The 20,744-nt window shown below is 37.5% G+C and overlaps 1 protein-coding gene across 10 annotated transcripts in view; it reads left to right on the top strand.

Annotated features, from left to right (window-relative positions):
* Positions 1-20,744, top strand: part of AKAP9 (A-kinase anchoring protein 9) — a 198,269-nt gene that overhangs the window by 27,430 nt on the left and 150,095 nt on the right. For 8 of the 10 annotated variants that reach the window (XM_087861089.1, XM_087861093.1, XM_045793284.2 and 5 more), the window contains exon 2: positions 14,438-14,502. In XM_087861089.1, coding sequence (XP_087717215.1) covers positions 14,455-14,502 — 48 coding nt within the window. In that variant the 5' untranslated portion in view covers positions 14,438-14,454. Of the gene's footprint in view, positions 1-13,677; positions 13,767-14,218; positions 14,296-14,437; positions 14,503-20,744 lie in introns of those variants that run through there. The other 2 variants (XM_087861092.1, XM_087861091.1) reach the window with 2 other exon arrangements.

The raw sequence follows: 20,744 nt of genomic DNA, 5'->3' as shown, positions 1-20,744 counted from the left end.
AACTTTCTAAGATACTTTTCTAGTAAATGCCTACTTGCATTTCATGGGTCATATCTGGTCACATGGCCAGTCGTTGTTGCAAGGGAGGCTGGGTAAGTATTTGCCTTTCTAGCGTCTATCATGGGAGGCTACAAAGGAGGATCAGGATGGGAATGGCTTTTGAGTAGCTAAACAACAACATCTGCTAAAATGAATTTCACAGTTTTAAATTTTATGATGAAACTTAGGTTTCATTATTTTTATTGAAAAGTGCTGGTTATCGTATTTGTCTTATTTATATATTATTGTTTGAAATGCACAAAAAATTCCAAGATAAATCTAAGTTTAAATTGGAAAGAAACCACTGAAAAATTTCTTAATAAGAATTAAGAAAATAGTCTTAAATTAAAATAAAGAAATTGTTTAAAAAAGAAAAATAAAAACATGAAATTATGAAATGTGAATTGGAATACTAAAAAATGGTATTGTTCAAAACTGCACTATCCAATAAAATAGCCACTAGCTACACATGGCTATTTAAATTAAAATGAAAAAATTTAGCCCATCACTTGCACTAGCCACATTTGAATACGCAGTAACTACATGCAATAACTACATGGCTACCATATTAGTGCAAATACAGAATATTTTTTCAGTCACTGTGGAAAGTTCTGTAGAACAGCACTGCTCAAGATAGAAATAACAAATAATGATTATTTACCATCATTAGAATAGAATCTTAATTGATTTGGAGAACTATCAAAGAGTGGTGAGTAGTTTTACTACAGAAAGATTTAGTTAATATTTAAGTGAATATTAACACGAGAGAGAGAAGGAGAGAAGAAAAATATTCATTTTTTTTTCAATAAATACTTATTGAGCACCCATCATGTGCCAGACTTTGGGAATATAGCAATGAACAAAATAAACAAAATCACTGTTTGGGGGGCACTTCTGGCATGAGATGTGAGAAAGACATAAAATAAATGACACCAGTTAGTGACAATGCTATGAAAAAAAATGAAACCAGGCAAGGAATGGAGAAAGACATTCTTATAGGGAGTTCAGGAAAGGCCTTCTCTGGTAAGATGATAATTGTGCAGAGACCTGAAGGGTATTAGAAAGTGAGCAATCTGTCTACCTGCAGAAAGAATATTCCAGACATTGGCAATATCAGGTTTGAAGACCCTGAGTTAGATAACTCTTGGTTTTTTTAGGAAAGACCAAGAAGACCAGTGTGACTGGATCAGAGTAAGTAAGGCAGAGAGGGTAGATGAAATCAGAGATGATGTCTGATAGGCCTTATGAGGATTTGGGTTTTTACTCTAATGATATGGAATGCAGTTGAAGAGTTTTGAGAAGAGGAACGACATGATGTCACTTATATTTTATAAGGATCAGTCTGGCTACTGTGTAGAGAATATACTGTGAGAAGGCAAGGGGAGAAACAGAGAGGCTAGTTTTATGACCTTAGCAAAAGTCAAGGTGAGAGATCATAGTGGCTTGAACCAGGGTGGTACTTGTGGAAGTGGAGACAATTGGCAGGAATATGGATATATTTGAACACAATTTACATTGGACTGAATAAGAATCATGAGAGAAAGAGATGCGACAAGAGTGACTCCAACATTATTGGTCTGAAGAACTCCTAAAGTAGGATAACCAATTACCGGGAGACAGAAAACTATTGGAACAGCAGGTTTTGGACATATCTAAATGTGTATTGCATATTCAAGTAGGATCATCAAATAAGTAATTAGATATCTGAAGTTGGAGTTCAAGAGAGAGTCCAGGCTATAACTATAAGTAGGCAGCATATAGGTGGTATTTTAAGCAACAGCACCAGGTCAGATGGCCAAAGTAATGAGCAGAAATAGAGGAAAGATCTGAGGACTGACCTTGGGCACTGCAACATTTAGAGGTCAGAAAAATAAGAAGGAACCAGACCTGAACATTGGATTTGCCAACATGTTGGCCACTGGTGACCTCAACAAGAGCAGTTTGGGTAGAGTTGTGGGGATGAAAGCCTGCCCCCCACCTCTAGCCCCAGTAGTACAAAGGGTCTTAGGGAAGAACAGCTTCCACTTAAGAGGACGGCAGGGAAAGCAGTGCAGTAGGGGAGAGTGAGTTTCAGGAGATCAAGAAGTGAAAGGAAAAGATCAGAGAAGAGGTTTCAGATATTTGGGATTTTGCTGACTACACTTGGTGAGTTCTAAAGGGCACACTGGGAAGGTTTGATTTGAGAGATGAAAGAGAAATAGGGAAGGGAAGCAAAAGATAGGGATTGTATTACAGAACATGTAAAAAGTTCTCTTGATTTTTAGTTTAAAAAAAAGTGGAGGGGCGCCTGGGTGGCTCAGTCGTTAAGCGTCTGCCTTCGGCTCAGGGCGTGATCCCGGCGTTGTGGGATCGAGCCCCACATCAGGCTCCTCCGCTGGGAGCCTGCTTCTTCCTCTCCCACTCCCCCTGCTTGTGTTCCCTCTCTCGCTGCCTGTCTCTCTCTCTCTGTCAAATAAATAAATAAAATCTTAAAAAAAAAATAAAAAATAAAAAATAAAAAAAAGTGGAGAATGGAAGCCATTAGCAGGATGATTCAGTCATTTGCTCTGTTCAAGCCTTCTAGATTATTGCATTAATTCTCATTTAGGTTGTATTAGGCAGATACAACTTTCATAAATTATCAAAGATGAAACATACAAAATTAAAGGGAGGCAATCAAAACTGTATATAGGCTCTGTAGATTTGTTGTTTCCTCTACTTTCTCATCTCTAGTTCCTAGGGGCTCCTATATGATTGCTACAATAATTTGGATTAAAATATATAGAACAAAAAATATCACAACAAATTTATTGGAAACCAATACATGTTTTTCATTAACAACAGGTAATTGGAAGAAAAGCAATCATAAAAAGTACAGCAATGCTGATAATAGAGTGTGTGATCTGTTTCCAGTTTTATGTCTGCACACCTAAGTGGTTTTTTTGTTATTATTATTGACTCCGTTGGTCAGTCCAGGCAGGATTGAATTTCATTGATATGCAAATAAATATTCCCTATTCCATAAGAGTGCAAAACTAATCAGACATACATACCAGAAATGAGGACAATTTTGTGAAATCATTACTTATACCAATAGAGAGAGCATAACATGCTTAAAAATACATTTATACAAATGAGTTGTGTATCTTATATTATTAGGCTTCTTTAGAGCTATTCAGGTCACAAGTATCTCTATAAGTAAAATGAAAATCGAATATCGATTGGCAGCATGCTTAATCAAAGACTTTATAACCAATGCTAAATCATCATGCTAAACATACTGTTTTTATATATAAAGGTTGGGAGCTGGAAATGTTTACCGGTAATCTCCTCTAACAGCCAAAATAAATGCCTTTTGAGTTATAAATACATTCTTTGAACACCACCTTTATTAGATTTTCACTGATGAGGATGTGTTTTACCAATTAGGGATGTTTGAAATGTTAAGTACAGTTTTAATTTGCATTTGTCTTATTATGAGCTAGATCCAGCATTTTTCCATACACTAAAGTAATATTTACATTTCTTTTTCTGTGAACTATTAATATATTTGTCTGTTTTTCAAACCTAGATTATTTAGATGATCTTCCCGTATTAAAATTATATCATATGCACATTTCCCCAAATTTAAATTCTATAGCAAAAGCTATAATTAAAATGGTAAGAAAGAAATGGTAATTTCATATCTGTGTTGGTATGTATTTGGCATTATTTATGTAATAGAAGGTGTTTTAGTTTGTTTGGGTTGTGCTAACATAATACCATGAACTGGGTGGTTTATAAACAAGAGAAATGTATTTCTCACAGTTCTGAAGGCTTGAAGTCTGAGATCAGCATGGCTGGGTTCTGGTGAGAACTTTCTTCTGGGTTGCAGACTGCCAACTTCTCATTGTACTCTCAAATGGCAAGAAACAAGGAGGGAACTTTCCAAGATTTCTTTTATAATGGCACTACTCCCATTCATGAGGGCTCTACTGTTGAGATCTAATCACCTATAAAAGGCTTTACCTTCTAATACCATAACAAGGGTAAGATTTCTACATATGGATAGGGGGAGCAAACATTCAGTATATAGCATTAGTCTTGTCCTCAGACTATCTGTGTCAATGTGAGCATCCTGTTAAATGGGCAGATTCCTGGGTCCCTTAGGTCTGGCTCAGACCTTCTGGCCTAGAAATTTACATTTCTAATAAACATTCAATATAATTCATATGCACACTGAAGTTTGAGAACCACTGTAGTAGAAGGTATAAAATCAAGAAATCAGCAAATGTGGACATCAAAGGAAAGCTGGAATAACAAAACTTATATCATGGGGCGCCTGGGTGGCTCAGTTGTTGAGCATCTGCCTTCAGCTCAGGGTGTGATCCCGGCATTCCGGGATAGAGCCCCACATCAGGCTCCTCCGCTGGAAGCCTCCTTCTCCCTCTCCCACTTCCCCTGCTTGTGTTCCCTCTCGCTGGCTGTCTCTTTCTGTGTCAAATAAATAAATAAAATCTTAAAAAAAAAACTTATATCAGACAAATAATTTTAAACCAAAGACTGTGACAGGAGATGACGAAAGGCACTATATCATAACAAAGGCGACTGTCCAACAAGAAGATCTAACAGTTATAAATATTTATGCCCCCAGCATGAGAGCACCCAAATATATAAAACAATTAATAACAAACATAAAGGAACTCATTGATAATAATACAATAATGGTAGGGGACTTTAACACCCCACTTACATCAATGGACAGATCATCTAAGCAGAAAATCAACAAGGAAACAATGGCTTTAACAGTGACACACTGGGCAAAAAATCAGCAAATGTAATCTGGACGTTAACAAAATACAAAAAAATTTGAAGCTACAATAGAAATGTTTAAAGGTAAAAGTTAAAGTTATTCTTATAAAGGAAAATCAACAAACTTTATAACTCTAAATCAATTTTATCTGTAGACTTTGAGGTTCTGTATTTTAAATTAGAAACACAGGATATTTTCTTTCAAAAAGTGGTACCATCATACCTCAGCTTATCAATATTGATGTCAGATTCAACTCCTTCTAATACATTAGCTCTTTTAAACCTTTAGGTAGTTTTTAGTAAATCATTGCCAGAGAGTTCCAAGTGGTATTCTAGTCATTAGATTATAAAGAGGAGTTTGTGGAGCACCCTGCTGGCTCGGTTGGTGGAGCTTGTGATTCTTGATTTCGGGGTTGTGAGTTTGAGCCCCATCTTGGGTATAGAGATTACTTAAAAATAAAATCTTTTTAGAAAAGAAAAAAAGAAAAAGAAGTTTTTGATCATTGTTGGCTGGTAACTTAATCCAAGAGACTCTCTAGTAAAGTTTTATGGACTGATGTACACACATACACACACACATACACAGGGCTATATGAACACATTCAGAATTACCTTACATACCTTCACAACGGCCAGTTCTGTTGCTGGTTCCTTGGATGAATGATGAGAGAATAGATATTAATGTGAAGGGGTGCCTGGGTGACTCGGTCTGTTAGGGGTCTGACTCTTGATTTCGGCTCAGGTCATGATCTCAGGGTCATGAGATCCAGTCCTGCATCAGCCTCTGCGCTGGTATGGAGCCTGCTTAAGATTCTTTCCCTCCCTTTCCCTCTGCCCCTCCCCTCCCCTCCTAAATAAATAAATAAATCTTTTTAAAAAAGGAAAAAATTAATGTGAAAATATATATTAATTCTGGAGATACAGAAAGAGTTCAAATATTTTATATTATTTTGCCCATCTTTTAATGGCATATAGTTTAGTAGGTTTTTAGATTCCTTAAAAATGAAAAGAGAAGTTATATTCAGATCATCTTTGGCAGTGGAGTTTTTGTGCATGGATATCCTCGGATATAAGGTAGCCCGGGACATTATTTCTGAGACATAGAGTTATTCTGGGACTTCTGAGAGTGGGAAGTATGGCATGACAGGTCTCATGGAAAACTGAAATCATGCCTAAATTCTCTTAGTTCACAAGGCATTTTACTTTACAGAGGGAGAGAATGTGAATAGGTCCATATACCACCATTCAAAATGGAGTGCCAAAATTGGAATTCTGTGCCACACTAACTCACAGGAGGTCAGCCTCCTTTGTGCCCAGGCTGCACAGAAGTTCAAACATAAGTACCCCAGGATAAACAGGCTGATTTCACTCAAATCCAACACAAGCCATAGCAATCAGAGCAGTTTGCCTAAAGAAGGACATCATAAGCATACTGGGTATGCAGCCTTTCACAGACTCTTGGCTGAAACAGAAGAGAAACTAAAAATTTAATTATTTAAAATTTATTTTCATGTTTAAACTAAATGCACCTTGACTCTAAAAACTACATGGACCCTTGATACAACTCTTTTGGAAACTTGTATAGTTTATATTCTTTGTCTGCTTGGCAATATGAAAATCCTTGAAGATCTGAAATTATTATGTATTCTATTCTGTAATCAATTGCAATGTTTTGGGTTACCGGCTTTTAATTCCATCTTGATAATAGTTACACCTTAGATTTTTCTAACACATCATTAGGTTCATTAGGCCACTTTAAACAAGTACTAGTTTCATAAGTCATGAATAATCTTTGAAACCTAAAATATTAACTAAAAATGTCCTAAGTTTTATTTAGTACATTCTGGAAGTATGGACTGATTTTGTTTGGAGAAGCAGGTTGGCAAAATGGAGTAACACTTAGATCAGGGATCCGGGGCCAGGACATGGTAGGACTTTTCCTACCCAACCATGAAAAGTTGGGCAAATTATTTAACCTCTCAGGTTGTTTCTTATTCTATAAAATGTGGAGATACGTCACTGTGCTTCTTCCTATTTTCTTTATTATACACCCTTCATCTCTATTAATAAGTAAAAATAGCCATTTTTGGTTTTAGCATTTAATGTCTTCTTCAGTTTAACTTAATTACAAGGGCCTAATCACCTTATTTGCAAAATGTACCATAAATTTTTGTCTTATGAAGCCTATAACATTGTATATGGATTTCTGGCATTGCAGGAAATGTGATAGGGAGCCCCTTGAACACCTTTCTGACTAAAACGGGGAGTTAGTGAAGGAGAGGAATTGGAGTTAGGAGTAGTAGTAGAACTGGGGCAAGTTATGGAATGCTTTGAATAATGGATTTAGGAGTTTGAGGTTCATCTTACAGGCAGTAGGGAGTCATTTTATAAATGGAATGACTTCGTGAAAGTTGCATCTTAAAAAATGAATCTGACAATTATGGGGAACAGGTTGTAATGGGAAGGAATGAAGCCAATGTACCAGCTTAGAGTCTTCTGAATTTTTCAGAATATGGATAAGGAGGGTCTAGTCTATCATGTTGACAGTGGAAAAGGAAGAATTTAGAAGGAATTAAAAGACTGTGGGAAAGAAAGCACAACAGGAACTGTTCCTAACAGATATGATAGATGAGGTAGAGAAGAATACCAGATGTCTCCAAAATTTTAAGTTGAGGAGACTGGAAGAAGGTCATTAACTGGAATAGAGAGGTTTGAAAATGTTGCTTTTGGAGGGAGGATCTTGAGCATTGGTTTAGGCAATTTGAATGGCAAGTGATGGCGAGAAATGTTTAGTGGAAATGGTAGCTGGACTATCTTCTAATTAGGGAAGAACCAAAGCTGTGAGGATGGACAAAATGGTGAAACAATGAGGTGGATAATTGCTATTTGGTTTAGCAGAAAAATTATAGATGAAAGCTTTGAATAATTTTGGTCCAGGTTTGGTCCAGAAGAAGATAACAGTTTATTATCATATGATCTTGTATCTGCATTCTCAGTGTATTATTCTAGCCTTGGAAAAATTGAAGGAAATAATCAATAAAATCCTCGGTATTTAGTTTCATAATGAATACTCTTGAAAAATGAGAAAGATAGATACCTGTTCGGAAAGAGTCATGGGTGAGATATTTGTGGGAATCTGACTCATTTTAAATCTGACTCATTTTTAAATGGTTTGTATAACAAAATACAGAATTCAGCAGTAGGTGAGGTGCCTTAAAGAATGGAATTAAATTCTAAAAGCCTATGTACATTTTAAAGATTTGTGAACAAGGACATAATTGAACTGCATATTTGATACTTGACTCAGGCAAAAACTCCAGAAAGCCACATGTTAAAAGAAAATCAGAATTATAAGAGAAAAATGTGTCTGTATTTAAATGAAAATGAGGTTAAATCAATCATGTAGTATTATTATTAAAATATGTGTAACATACAAATAGGAGTCAAGCACATAGGAAAACACAAGATAACTCTGCTGTGGTGAGACACATAGTTTAAATATTTAATGCAAATCACTTGGTTAACTTAAGTGAATTACTAGAATTTGGCAAAGATCCAGTGAATGGCAACTAAGATGACCAAATATATTTTAAATAGACCGTACAAGAAAGAGCTAAAGAAAAATTATTTAATCCATAAGAGAAAAGGCTAAAGACAAACTGTAATGTTCCTCCTCCTGAATTTAGGATATTTACTCCCAATTTCAGAGAGAAGAACCATCTTTTTTTTTTTTTTTTTTAACACAGAATCTAAAGAATAGCCTCAGTTGCTGCTGCAGCTTTTGTGAGGTCAAGGTCTAGTGACATATATTGGCTACTAAAATGAAGTGACTGCTAGGTCTCATCTGACCAATTTGTGAAGGATCAATTAACATGGAAACAGTAATCACAAAATACAGGCGTACCTTGGAGATATTGCCGGTTCAGTTCCAGAACACCACAACAAAGCAAATATCAGAATAAAGTGAGTCAAATATGTATTTTGGTTTCTCAGTGTATATAAAAGTTGTGTTTACACTATACTGTAGTCTGCTAAGTGTGATAGAACTATGTCTAAAAAAACAGTGTTCATACCGTAATTAAAAAACACTTTTTTGCTAAAAAATGCTACCCATCATCTGAGCTTTTGGAAGGTCGTAATCACTGAAAATAGATCACGATAACAAATATAATATTCATGAAAAAGTTTGAAATATTGCAAGAATTACCAAAACGTGACACAAAGACACGAGTGAGCAAATGCTGTTGGAAAAATGGCGCTGATAGACTTGCTTGGCATAGGGTTACCACAAACCTTCAATTAGTGCGCAAAACACATAATATCTGTGAAGAGCAATAAAACGAGGCATGGCTGTACTGTGGTGGAGGGATGGAGAAAGCTTCTCAAAATATGATTTAGCTGTAATTAGAGCAGTCTCTTGTTTGCTGATCGCAATAGGTACTCCTCATATACTAGTTTGCTATCTTGCCAATATGAACTCTCACTACAGACAATCCCCAATTTAAAATGGCTCAATTTACAATTTTTCAGCTTTACAATGATGTGAAAGTGATACATATTCAGTAGAAACTGTACTTTGAATTTTGAATTTGTTTCTTTTCCTGTTTTAGTGACATGCAGTAGGAGACTTCTTGTGATGCTGGGCAGGAGCCGCAACCCACAGCTCCCAGGCAGCCAGTCTATTATGAGGGTAAAAAACCGAGACACTTAGAGCTATTTTGTACCCTTACAACCATTCTTTCAGTACAGCATTTCAATACATTATTCAGTAAATTTTCACTTCAGTGTCGTATTCAATGAACTACATGAGATAGTCAACTTTTTATTATGAAATAGGCTTTGAGTGAGATGATTTCGCCCCGCTGTAGGCTAATCGAAGTATTCTGAGCAAGTTTAAGGTAGGCTAGGCTAAGGTATTATGTTTGGTAGGTTAGGTGTATCAAATGGATTTTCAATTTATGATGAGTTTATTGGAATGTAACCCATCACAGGTGGAGGAAGATATGTATTTAAAAGGAAAATAGAAAATGTACCTTTAGAAATCTTTAATTCCTCTTGGGAAGCAGGTGTAGTGCAGTATTCTACTATTAAGTCAACACTAAAAGAAGCATAGCTTATAAATTATGAGTTGTACAGATGTTATACAAGAGAATCACTAGAATGTAACTCCAATCAGTAATGACAAATAGATAGGATTTCCCTTTTCAATTCTGGTCCATTGTAAGTGACTTCCAGGGGCTCTTTGTTGAGAAGGATACTGAAGCAGAGTTTGCACTCAGTAGGAAAGAGTTAATGATTGATTTCCAACTTCCATGGAAACCTCCAGTGACCTTCACCTTTCTAAATTCAGCGGCCATTTCTCAGGCTTCATTTTACTTAACCTATTAGCAGCAGTTGCCACAGTTCATCACTGTGAAGGCAATCAAAACCCTGCAGACTTAAGAGGATATTTTGCCCCTCCCTTAACTACCTGGAAAAGGCTAAACCGGGGGTCTTTCCCAGAATTTGAGTTAGTCAAAGATATAAATTTCACCTGAATGACTTATCTGTATGGCAGGCAAACATCTGATCAGTAAACAACTTTTTTTACTGCCTTGTAAATTGCCCTCCTCCTCTTTGACGCTCTATGCCACATCCCATTCCTTAGCTCAGAATGGTATATGTACCTCATTTTACTTTCTGTCTTTGAACCTCCCACGTACATGGGGCTCCTGTAGAGGCAAAATTAAATGCAATTCTCTCCTGTTCATCTGTTTATGTCAATTTAATTCTTAGGCCATTCAGAAGAACCTTTGAAGAGTAGAGGAAAATTTTCCTTCCTTCCATTAGCCACTGTACTGTCTCATTTGCTGATTCCTCTCTCCTTCCCTTCCCTTTTAGAGTTGGAGTGCTCTGAGACCCAGTCACTGTATCACTTCTTTATCTAAACTTGCTCCCCAGAGCAGCAAGGTTCAATAGGAAAATAATGTGAGCCACAAATGCAAACCACATATGTAGTTTGGAATTTTCTAGTAGGTACATTAACAAAAAAAGTAAAAAGAGACTGGTGAAATTCACATATATATTATTTAACCCAGTATACCTCAAATAGTATTTCAACATATAATCAGTATGAAATATATTTTTATATTAATATGAGGTATTAAATTATTTTATTTTTCTTTCAGGAAACATTTCATTGTTGTTCTTCTAAGTTTAAGAATTTTCACTGAGAAAAAATCAGCACTTTCAGAAAATCTCTCACATAACCCTGCTTGGCTTCGGAATCTTGGTTTTTGTAGAAACATCAACATATTTCTCTTCAGTACAGACAGTCATTCCATCCATGACTGATGGATCAATCTTAACCTCCAATTTCTGTACTTGGCTTTGACTTATGAAGCTCTCCAGGACTGTTTTTAATTCAGAAAGAGTGACTTTGTCTAAAGGAGATGCAGTAGTAACTATGCAAGGCACTTTTTTTACAGTGGACACTCACCATTAATATTAATGAGATATTTTAAGTTCTTTTGTTTTAATTCTAAGTCTTTGAAAACCACTGTTACACTTACAGCATACCTCAATTCAGACCAGCTGTATTTCACATGCTGAATAACCACATGTGGCTAAATGGCTGCTGTATTGGACAAGCATGGCCCTAGATGATCTTATCCAAGCCCTTAACTTAAAATACCATCTATATGCTATTCTCAAATTTATATTTCTTGCTTGGACAAGTCTCCTGAACGCCAGACTCAGAGGGTCTATGTGACATCAATTCTTGGATACCTAATATGTGCCTCTAACTTATGTCCAAAATTGAACTCTTGGTCTCCTCCAAATTTGCTCTTCCCCACCTCAGTTACCGACAACTCCACCAACCGCTCAGGCCAAAAACATCGGACTCAATCTTGACTCTTCTCTGTCTCAAACTTTGCATACAACATACAACTACTGTGGCATAATTAGTTTCATGTGCAAGATATATACAGACTCTGATTCACTACCACTACCATGGTCCAAACTCCTGTTATCTCTTGTCTGGGTTATTGCAATAGCATCCAGACTGATCCCCCACAGCCTATCCTCTTAGCACTAGATATCCTTTAACAACATAAGCCAGATCATGTCACTCATCTGCTCAACATTCTTCAATGGCTCCCTGTCTCACTGAGAGTAAAAGCCAAAGTCCTTCTAATGACCTTCAAAACTCTGTAGGATCTGGCCTCCTATTACTTCTCTGACTTCATCTCCTACTATCCTCCTTCCTCACTGTACTCTAGCCACCTTTATGTCCTGCTTTTTCTTTAACATGACAGTCATATTCTGGCTTCAGGGCCTTTAGACTTGCTATATACCCTTGCTTATCCACGTGGCTCATTCTCTCATCTCTTTCAAGTCTTTGCTCAAGTATCTTTTCAGGAAATGAATGAGTGAATGAATGACATGAATAGGTGCTATAAGGAGGCATCAGAGCACAAGTGCCACACGCCCTTCTAACAGAAGTCAACACACATTTAACTTTCAATATTTATTGAACATCTATTATATATAAAACAGGTGTCTATAATTGGTCCATCTTGGTGAAGGGAAAGGTTGAAATAATCTTGTTGCTTTAGAAGGTTTTTGAACATTTTTAGCACATACGGGAACAAACAGCTGACTTCCTTAGTCATTGAGAAAACAGTATCTATTAACAAACAAATATCTTGTCAGATAACTTAGGGCTTCTTCCTTTTGGCAATCAGGATCTAGAAACACAATCCCTTAATTCAGACAGTATTTAAATCACTGCAATATTAAGAACACCTGATAGTAGTCCTACTTTGACTCTTAGCTTGGTGGGTGACTAAATAAATCACTTCTTTTACTGGCTTAATTCTTTTATTCCTATGATAAAATGTCTAATCTCATCTATTGCCAAATTCAGGTTAAGACAACAGGTCAGTATATACCTGGGTGTTACAACTGGCACAAATATGTATGCATTGTGGAGTTTGAGAATAAAAAGTCTTTTTTAAAATCTAAGAATTTATAAATCTGAGCTATTTAAGCCTAGTCTTCAGGTAGTGGTAGACTTTAGATTTTTAGTCTTTTCATTTTTCAACCATATTTTCACTAGCACCACTCTGTGATTGAACTCATAGCTTATTTTAGTTCACACCTGCTAGTTTGAGTCCAGCCTAGCTCAAAACAGAGAAACATGATCAGCCTGAGTAATCAACCTGAGGCATTAACATGTGTAGCTCACGCAGAAATGGATTTGAGAGTAAGAGGGTGAGGAGAAAAAACGAAGTATTGAGGGAAGAGATGAAAATTACTAAAATGACTCAATTCAATCTAACAAGTGTTTATGGGGTGCAAAACACTATGCTAGTCATTTTAGTAATGCCAAGATAAGCAAGACAGTCTCTGCCATCAAGGAATCTAGAGTATGAGGTGAACAAAGAAGTGGTGCATAAATTACTAAAATATCATGCAGAGTACATAAAGGAGCTACAAGGAGAGGAAAAAAACTACCATTAATTAAGGATATTTTACTATGTCAGAGGCAGTCACATATATTGACTCGCATATATTAACAGCCCTTCCAAAACCTCCAGGTAAGCTGAGGGAGGATAGGTAACTTGTTCAAGGTCATTCAAGCTAGGAAGTGTATACTGGTTTTTGTCCCCAACCCAGGTTCCAAAGCCTACGCTCCTTTCAGGACAGCATTGCTAAGAAGGAGATCCAAGGAGTAGTGGAAGGGGAGGAGTAAATTATGATTGGATACTCCTAACCGCTGTGGAGGGAACAAAGAGACCAGAAAAGCTATTTGGGCGGCGTGAGAGGTGGGCCTTGAAGGATGAGACAGAGATTGGGAGGGCCGGTGTGGGGAAATGGGAGGGACTTTGAGCTAAAGAAGTAATGAGAGCTGCTGGCTGATCTTCCAATTTTTCGACTGGAGTAGTCGATCTAGGTTGGAAAACTAACGTCCGGTGGGTCTTTTCCTCTCCGCCCCACCCCAGTCTTTTCCTTTGGGCTTTTCATCGGTCACCAACTTCGCCGTTGGGTATATATTATTTTTGTAACTTGAAAAATCTCAAAATGTTTTAAAAGTGACCACTGAGTAAGGGACGCACATTGGGCGGAATCCTGCCGGCGCCCCTGGCACTCCCCCTCTCTCCCAGCTCCTCAGCCAGGCCTTCACCAGGGGAGCGTTCGTCCCCGAGGAAGGGCGCTCACCCTCGCGAGTTTTTCGCATGTGGGAGCGGGAGTCGAGCAGGGGTCCGGGCGGGGGTAGCCCGGGCAAAGGCTCGCGAGTCCAGCGGCTGGGGGGGGGGGGGGGAAGAGGGGGGGCGGCGCGCGGGGCGGGGCCGCGGGCGCACCTGCCCGGCGCGGCGGGGCTCGCGGCGGCTGCGCGGACCGACGTGCTCCCCCCCCTCCCGCCTTGCCGTGTGTTTACGTGGAGACGAAGATGGCGGCGGCGGTGATGGCGTTGCCTGTGCGGCTGAGGACAGTCAGCCAGTGAGCGCGGAGACTGGTTCCACGCCGGGCGGGGGGAGCGCCAGGCCCGGCCCTGCTCCCTAGGCGGCGGATCTTGCGGTCCCACCTCTGTCGGAATCGACCTTTCCTTTTTACCTCCGACCCTCTCCCTTTCTTCCCCCAGCTTTCCCTTCAGAGGCCATGGAGGACGAGGAGAGACAGAAGAAACTGGAGGCCGGCAAAGCGAAGGTAAGAGAGCCGGAGGCTCTTGGGCCCGCGGTGGGAGGTGGTGGCTGGAAAGGGGTGGGAGAGGGCCTGGCAAGGGGAGACCGCAGCAGCCTAGGTTCGCTGCCCAGGAGGGAGGTGCTGCAGGACCTGAATTTTCCCCTTGCCCTCTTCTCTCCTTTTTCCAATTGAAAAAGCCTGGTGTTACTAGCTAGCAGATGATACTTCCGTGATGATTGGGTGGTGTGGCTTCTTTCTTGTGAACGCTTAAATAAAACCCTTCCTTTACTGTATAGCTATAAGCTGGTATTTATTGCTTCTAAATCTCCAGCCTTTCATTGTTTTAGGGAGTTCCCTGGGTAGTGCAGGCATTGTGCTTTTCAGGGTGGGGATTTAGGGCTTTTCTTTATTTGGTGGGGGATTTGTACGCCGTTCATCAGCTTAGCTTTCTTTGGTGGCACGCTGGCACTCTTGGGTATGTGATTGGCCTGTGACAGCTGCCTTAGCGGTGGCTTGAGTGTGCCACAAGTGCCAGCTGTGAAGTTCGCGTTAGGGGTGTTTTTAGAAGCATAGCTTTATATGTTTGTGTTTGGAGGTCTTTGTCATAGCATGCGCTTTTGTATTGTGTGGAATGTTAGTGCAGTCTGTGAATGGAACTGCGGGGGACGAAAGGTACCATATTCTAAGCAACCTATAGAATTCCTGCTTCAAATAACTGAATTGTTATGTATGTCTCAGAGGTCCCTATTTTATGTCTGCGTGAAAGAAAAAACCTGCAAAGCTAACAATACAAGACTAGAAACAGGTATTACACGCTGGGCTTCGTGAGAAATTTGATATAGACAAGGTATAAATTAAATAGCATATTTCTTTTAAAAATTACATATTCGAGCATATCTTCTAGCTGGTCTCAAAGGCCCCCTTCCTCCGTTATGACGATGTTACCTTTTATAGATTATATTCTGTTTTATTAGAGATAATTGTTAGCAATCATACGTGGATCACAATTAAATTATAATACAGTTAACTGTTTTTCTTTCTTGCTCTCCTTTCCTCCCTCCAAATAAAACAAATAAAGGAGGCGGGCTCCATGATTTCAGTAATCTCTGAAGGGCCATACTGCAGAGATGCCCTAGTAGATGCTCAACACAAGTTTCTTAGATGAGTGTGCATATAAACTCGCTTCATATTTCTGAAATACACTTGGCTTTCCCCTAAGTTCCTTCTATCTAAGAGCAGAGCTTGAGTGCTTTTATGTTACCTGGCAGATTATTACTTTAAAATCTGTAAATAGTGGAAAAGGGGGATCAAGACATTTTCAGAAGCCCAGAGTTGTTTACATTTCTGCAACCTGAGGGTCTGAGCAAGCTCTGAATCCAAGAAGGTGGAGTTAAAGTATATGCCTCGTTTGGAAAGCATTGATGTTCTAGTTAGACATTTTGTTTTTGTTTTGTTTTGTTTTTTTAGATTTTTTATTTATTTATTCGACAGAGATAGAGACAGCCAGCGAGAGAGGGAACACAAGCAGGGGGAGTGGGAGAGGAAGAAGCAGGCTCATAGCGCAGGAGCCTGACGTGGGGCTCGATCCTACAACGATGGGATCACGCCCTGAGCCGAAGGCAGACGCCTAACCGCTGTGCCACCCAGGCGCCCCAGACATTTTGTTTAATTCAGAGTTTGTATTGCCTGCCCCCAGAAGTATCTGTCCTAAAGATAATGCATGAAGCAGTCCTACAAAATATTCTTTACTATGGACAATACATATCATAACAGAGGATTTATTTAAATTGATTTGGCCAAAAAAAATTCTAGTTTCTTTATGTGTATGTGTGCTTTTGTCCTTCAAAACTCTGCCTATGGGGTGACAATCTTTTTCTTTTAATACTCACTTTTATTCTTCAGAGGGGAGGGGGGTGGGGGATTGGGATAGGCCGGTGATGGGTATTAAGGAGGGCACATATTGCATGGTGCACTGGGTGTTATACGCAAATAATGAATCATGGAACATTGCATCAAAAACTGGGGATGTACTGTATGGTGACTAATATAACAAAATAAAAATTATATTAAAAAAAGACATACATGACACTCAGAAAAAATTCACTTTTATTGTAGATTATCATCTTCTAGAGTTGAGCCCAATTTTTCTAGTCAGAAATAAATCTGTCAGATTTATAAGGCAAGATATGTTTGCTGGAACATTAGCTGTACAATCGAAAAACACTGGAACAACATTCAAAGAGAGTATTAGAATAATTATTTTCTAAACCATATCATGTAAGTGTAATGGAATATTATGCAGCCATTAAGATTATGAAGACCAATAGGAATATGGGACATAGAATGAAAAAAGCATCATTTAAATTAGCTTATACATTATTCCATTTATTTAAACTTGTGTGCTTTTGGATTAAGACTTAAAATTTTTGTATTGTAAAGTCATTCAGCAAACCTTTAGTGAACTGTCTTATACCAACAGTTGGAAATTTAGAGGTGGTGTCAATCTCTGTTCTCAAGTTGCTCACAGTTTAGTAGGAGAGACAGACACTGGATATAAGTACAATGAGAGAGGAGGTACAGGAGGATTTGGGGTGAATTTTTTCATTTGTAAAAGTGCATATGCTGCTACCTTGTTTTTGAGACTACAAAGAAGGCTCTTGATATTAATGTAGCCAATCCTGGTGCGTACCACATAGTAGGTACTCAATAAATACTTGCTTAATGAATGAATGAGTGGAATGACTATGAGTCGTTCATAGATACTACTTTACTAGAATATTGTAATTCAATAGCAATAATCCAGAATTCTCTTAATTGGAAGTTTGTTATTGCTGGCATCAGAAATCACTTAAACCGATCATTTCCAAAACTTACTTAGGAACTTGGCTTTCTGAATGTCTTATTTGTTGATTGAACTTAAATATTGTATTTGATTATCTGGTTTTATGAACCATAACTTTTTAATTTTTTTCTTGGTGTTTGGTAAGCTGATCATTGAAAAATTTACTTTCTGTATCTAGATTTTATAAATGATTTTTTAAAGGGCTTGTATGCAGTATAATATGCTTTATAAAATAGCAACCAAAATCTGCAATGATAGAATAAATTCTGGTATATGTAGCCATTAAAATAATGCTATAAACACTTTTCGAGTTGGGAAGATGTCCACACATAATAAAAATGTTACCGTATAAAGTATATGTACATGCTCATATATGAAGACACCTGAAAAAAATGCACTGAGAAGTAAATGATGGCTATCTCTGGATGGTGGGTTATGGGCAATTTTAATTTTCTTTACATTTTTAGTATTTTCCAAATTCTCTACAATATTTCTTTTAGGATTAGTAAAAATGTTTAAAAATCATTTTTAAGTATAATAAAAGCTTGTCAAATACAGTATGATGAAGATCTCATCATACTGTATGGTTATTAGAATAAAAAAATGAGGCACAGAAAAGGTAGGTTTCCTAAGGGCCCTCACTTTAGTGTAGTCTTGCAACTGTAATTCTTATTCCAGTGTTGCTTGTATTGCATAGTTGGGGGAGCCTGTTTTATTAAACTTGCATAGACTTCCTTTTTGTTTCGTAGTTCTTTTCTCCTTGCTGTCTGTTTTCATTGCTGTGGTCATACTCGCCTTACCTTGCTCCATCTCATCTGCCTCTTTCCCTAATTTGCTGTTTGAGATTTGCTGTGACTAGAAAACCCAGTGAGTTTGATAGAATGGTTTATAGAATCAGAGCCGATGGACTCCAGTGAGTGAGCTTTATGATAGTTCAGTTTTTCTACTTGTTGGTTTTTTGGTTGCTGTTGAGTCCTCACCTGCTTCCTTGTGTTAATGTGGCAAGAAGCCTGACACATGAAGATGTGAGACATTACTACATTATTAAGTAAATATTTTCAGAGCTGGGCTAAACCCATTTACAAGGTGCTGGTGGGGATTGCACTACATAGGCTGTCTTTGTGTTAAACTACTTTAAATGACTTCATTTTTTTCCGAGTGAAATTATTTACACTGTTATATAAAGAAAGTATTGTAATATTAATGAGCAAAATTAGTCAGTTGGGTATTTAGTATTACTAATGAATGTTACTGCTATAAATTCACATCGGATATACTTAACATTCTATTCATGTAGCAGAATTCAGTAAAACCAAAGTTTTGCACCAGCTATTCAGTGTTGTATATAATTGGCATAATTTGTTCAATAATTATTAAAAATTTTACCTATTGCATTCATAAGTAGTAATTAAATGATATTTATTTGTTTAATGAACATTTTCAGTTTGAAAAGTAGGGCCAGTTGTATACAAAAAAAAGGACAGGGTTTTATGCAAGCTGTGTGTTAGGTTATTGATAGCTGGGCTTTTCAATTACTGTTTACACTCTAATAGAGTTACTTATGGTGCAAAATTGTTCTTTGCATATTTTAGATACACCGCTCCACCGCTAAGAAAGTTGCTCTTCATCCTTGTTTCTTTAAAACTTTCTAGTTGTTTTTTGTTTGTTTGTTTTTGAGTAAGCTCTACGTGGGGCTTGAACTCACAATCCCAAGATCAAGAGTTGCATGCTCTGCCACTGAGCCAGCCAGACACCCCAAAACTTTCTGGTTTTTTATTCTTATATGTGACATAGCTTACTTAGCTTCAGAGTGGATGCAGCAGTTTGATACCTTCATCATCGTTTTTTTCCATCATTTATTCTAACAGTTGTGCATCGTGACTTAAAAACTAATTCATGATCTTCAGGCGTTGTTGAAAAACAAAACAAGACATGGTTTTTAGATTATGAGCCTTAAGAGGGATAATATGGAGAAAGGTGTAGGCAGAAGAGTCTTTTTAAAGTGTATAGTGAGGAAAGGTTTCTAAAGCAAATCCAAGAAATGGCAGGAAGTAGGTGAAAGAGCCGTAAGATCCAATGAAGAGAGAGCAAAGAGGTCTGTGGTGTCCCGTCAGTGAAACTGAAAGTCGAATGAGCACATGGAAGAGAGGAAGCGAAAAAGATAGGATATATCCAAGTGACTAGAATATGACAAGATTGGGCAGGAATTATTTTTAAACAAAAACACCTCTTATCTTTATATATAAAGTGTGTAGGAAGAGCTAAACTATGACTGTAAAATATCTATTATAGGCTACTAATTATTGAAATGTAAGTAAATTTCTAATATGGAACTAGAAAAATTCCTCATGGTAAATTGTTAAGCATTAAACGATAAGGAACATTATTTAAATTTCTTTATGATTCCACTAAAATTGAAATTAGTCAACTTATTTCATTGGTTAGCATCTCTTTAAAAGCTTTAATTTGGAAAAACTTCAGAATTTTAAAAAGTTTATTTATGGAGGTTGTTTTGTATCTGGGGTATATATGTGTGAGAATTTATAATATAGCTATTTGGCATACTAGAAAAGACATTAGGACTTTGGAGACATTTATTTGCTTATTTGTTCAGCTGACATTTTTGAACGCCTACAACTGCAACTATGGACTTTTACTTAGCAAGCATTTATTTAAATTACCACAATTCTGTGCTTTATTGTCTATGGGAATAATCCTGTTGAAGGACATGAATCTCAGCAGGTGTTTTGGAGAATAAATGAGATAGTGATTGAGAACTTTCTAAGTTCTGGTGCTAGATACAAAGCTATGATTTTTTAAAAATTGAGATGAAATTCACCTAACAAAAATTAATCATCTAAAAACGAACAATTCAGTGTATTTAGTAAATACAGTTTGCAGTCACCGATTCCATCTAGTTCCAAAACATTTTTATCCCAGAATAAAACCCTGTACATTAAGCAGATACTCTTTATTCCCTCCTTCCCCCAGTCCCCAGCTACCACCAGTCTGCTTTCTGTTTCTATGAGTGTACCTATTCCAGATATTTCTTATAAATAAATAAATCCTATAATATTTGACCCTTACTGTGTGGCTTTTTTCATCTGTGCATCCATACCTCATTCCCTTTTATGGCTGAATAATATTCCATTGTATGTAGCATTTACTACACTTTGTTTATTCCTCCATTGATAGGCATTTGAGTTGTTTCCACTGTTTGGCTGTCATTGAATAGTGCTGCCATGAACATTCACATATAAGTATTTGAATATCTGTTTTCATTTCTCTTGAGTATATACCTAGGAGTGGAATTGCTGGATCATAAGGTAATTCTGTATTTTTTGAGGAACCGCCAAACTGGTTTTCCACTGCATCCACCGTTTTACATGTCTACCAGCAGTGTATGAAGGTTCCAGTTTCCATA

This window comes from Ursus americanus, chromosome 3 (genome assembly GCF_024610735.1).
Source record: "Ursus americanus isolate L20-20 chromosome 3, mUrsAme1.1.p, whole genome shotgun sequence".
NCBI classification, from domain to species: Eukaryota; Metazoa; Chordata; class Mammalia; order Carnivora; family Ursidae; genus Ursus; species Ursus americanus.
The sequence above is the reverse complement of the archived record's forward strand: the minus strand, read 5'-3'. Positions and strand labels throughout refer to the sequence as shown.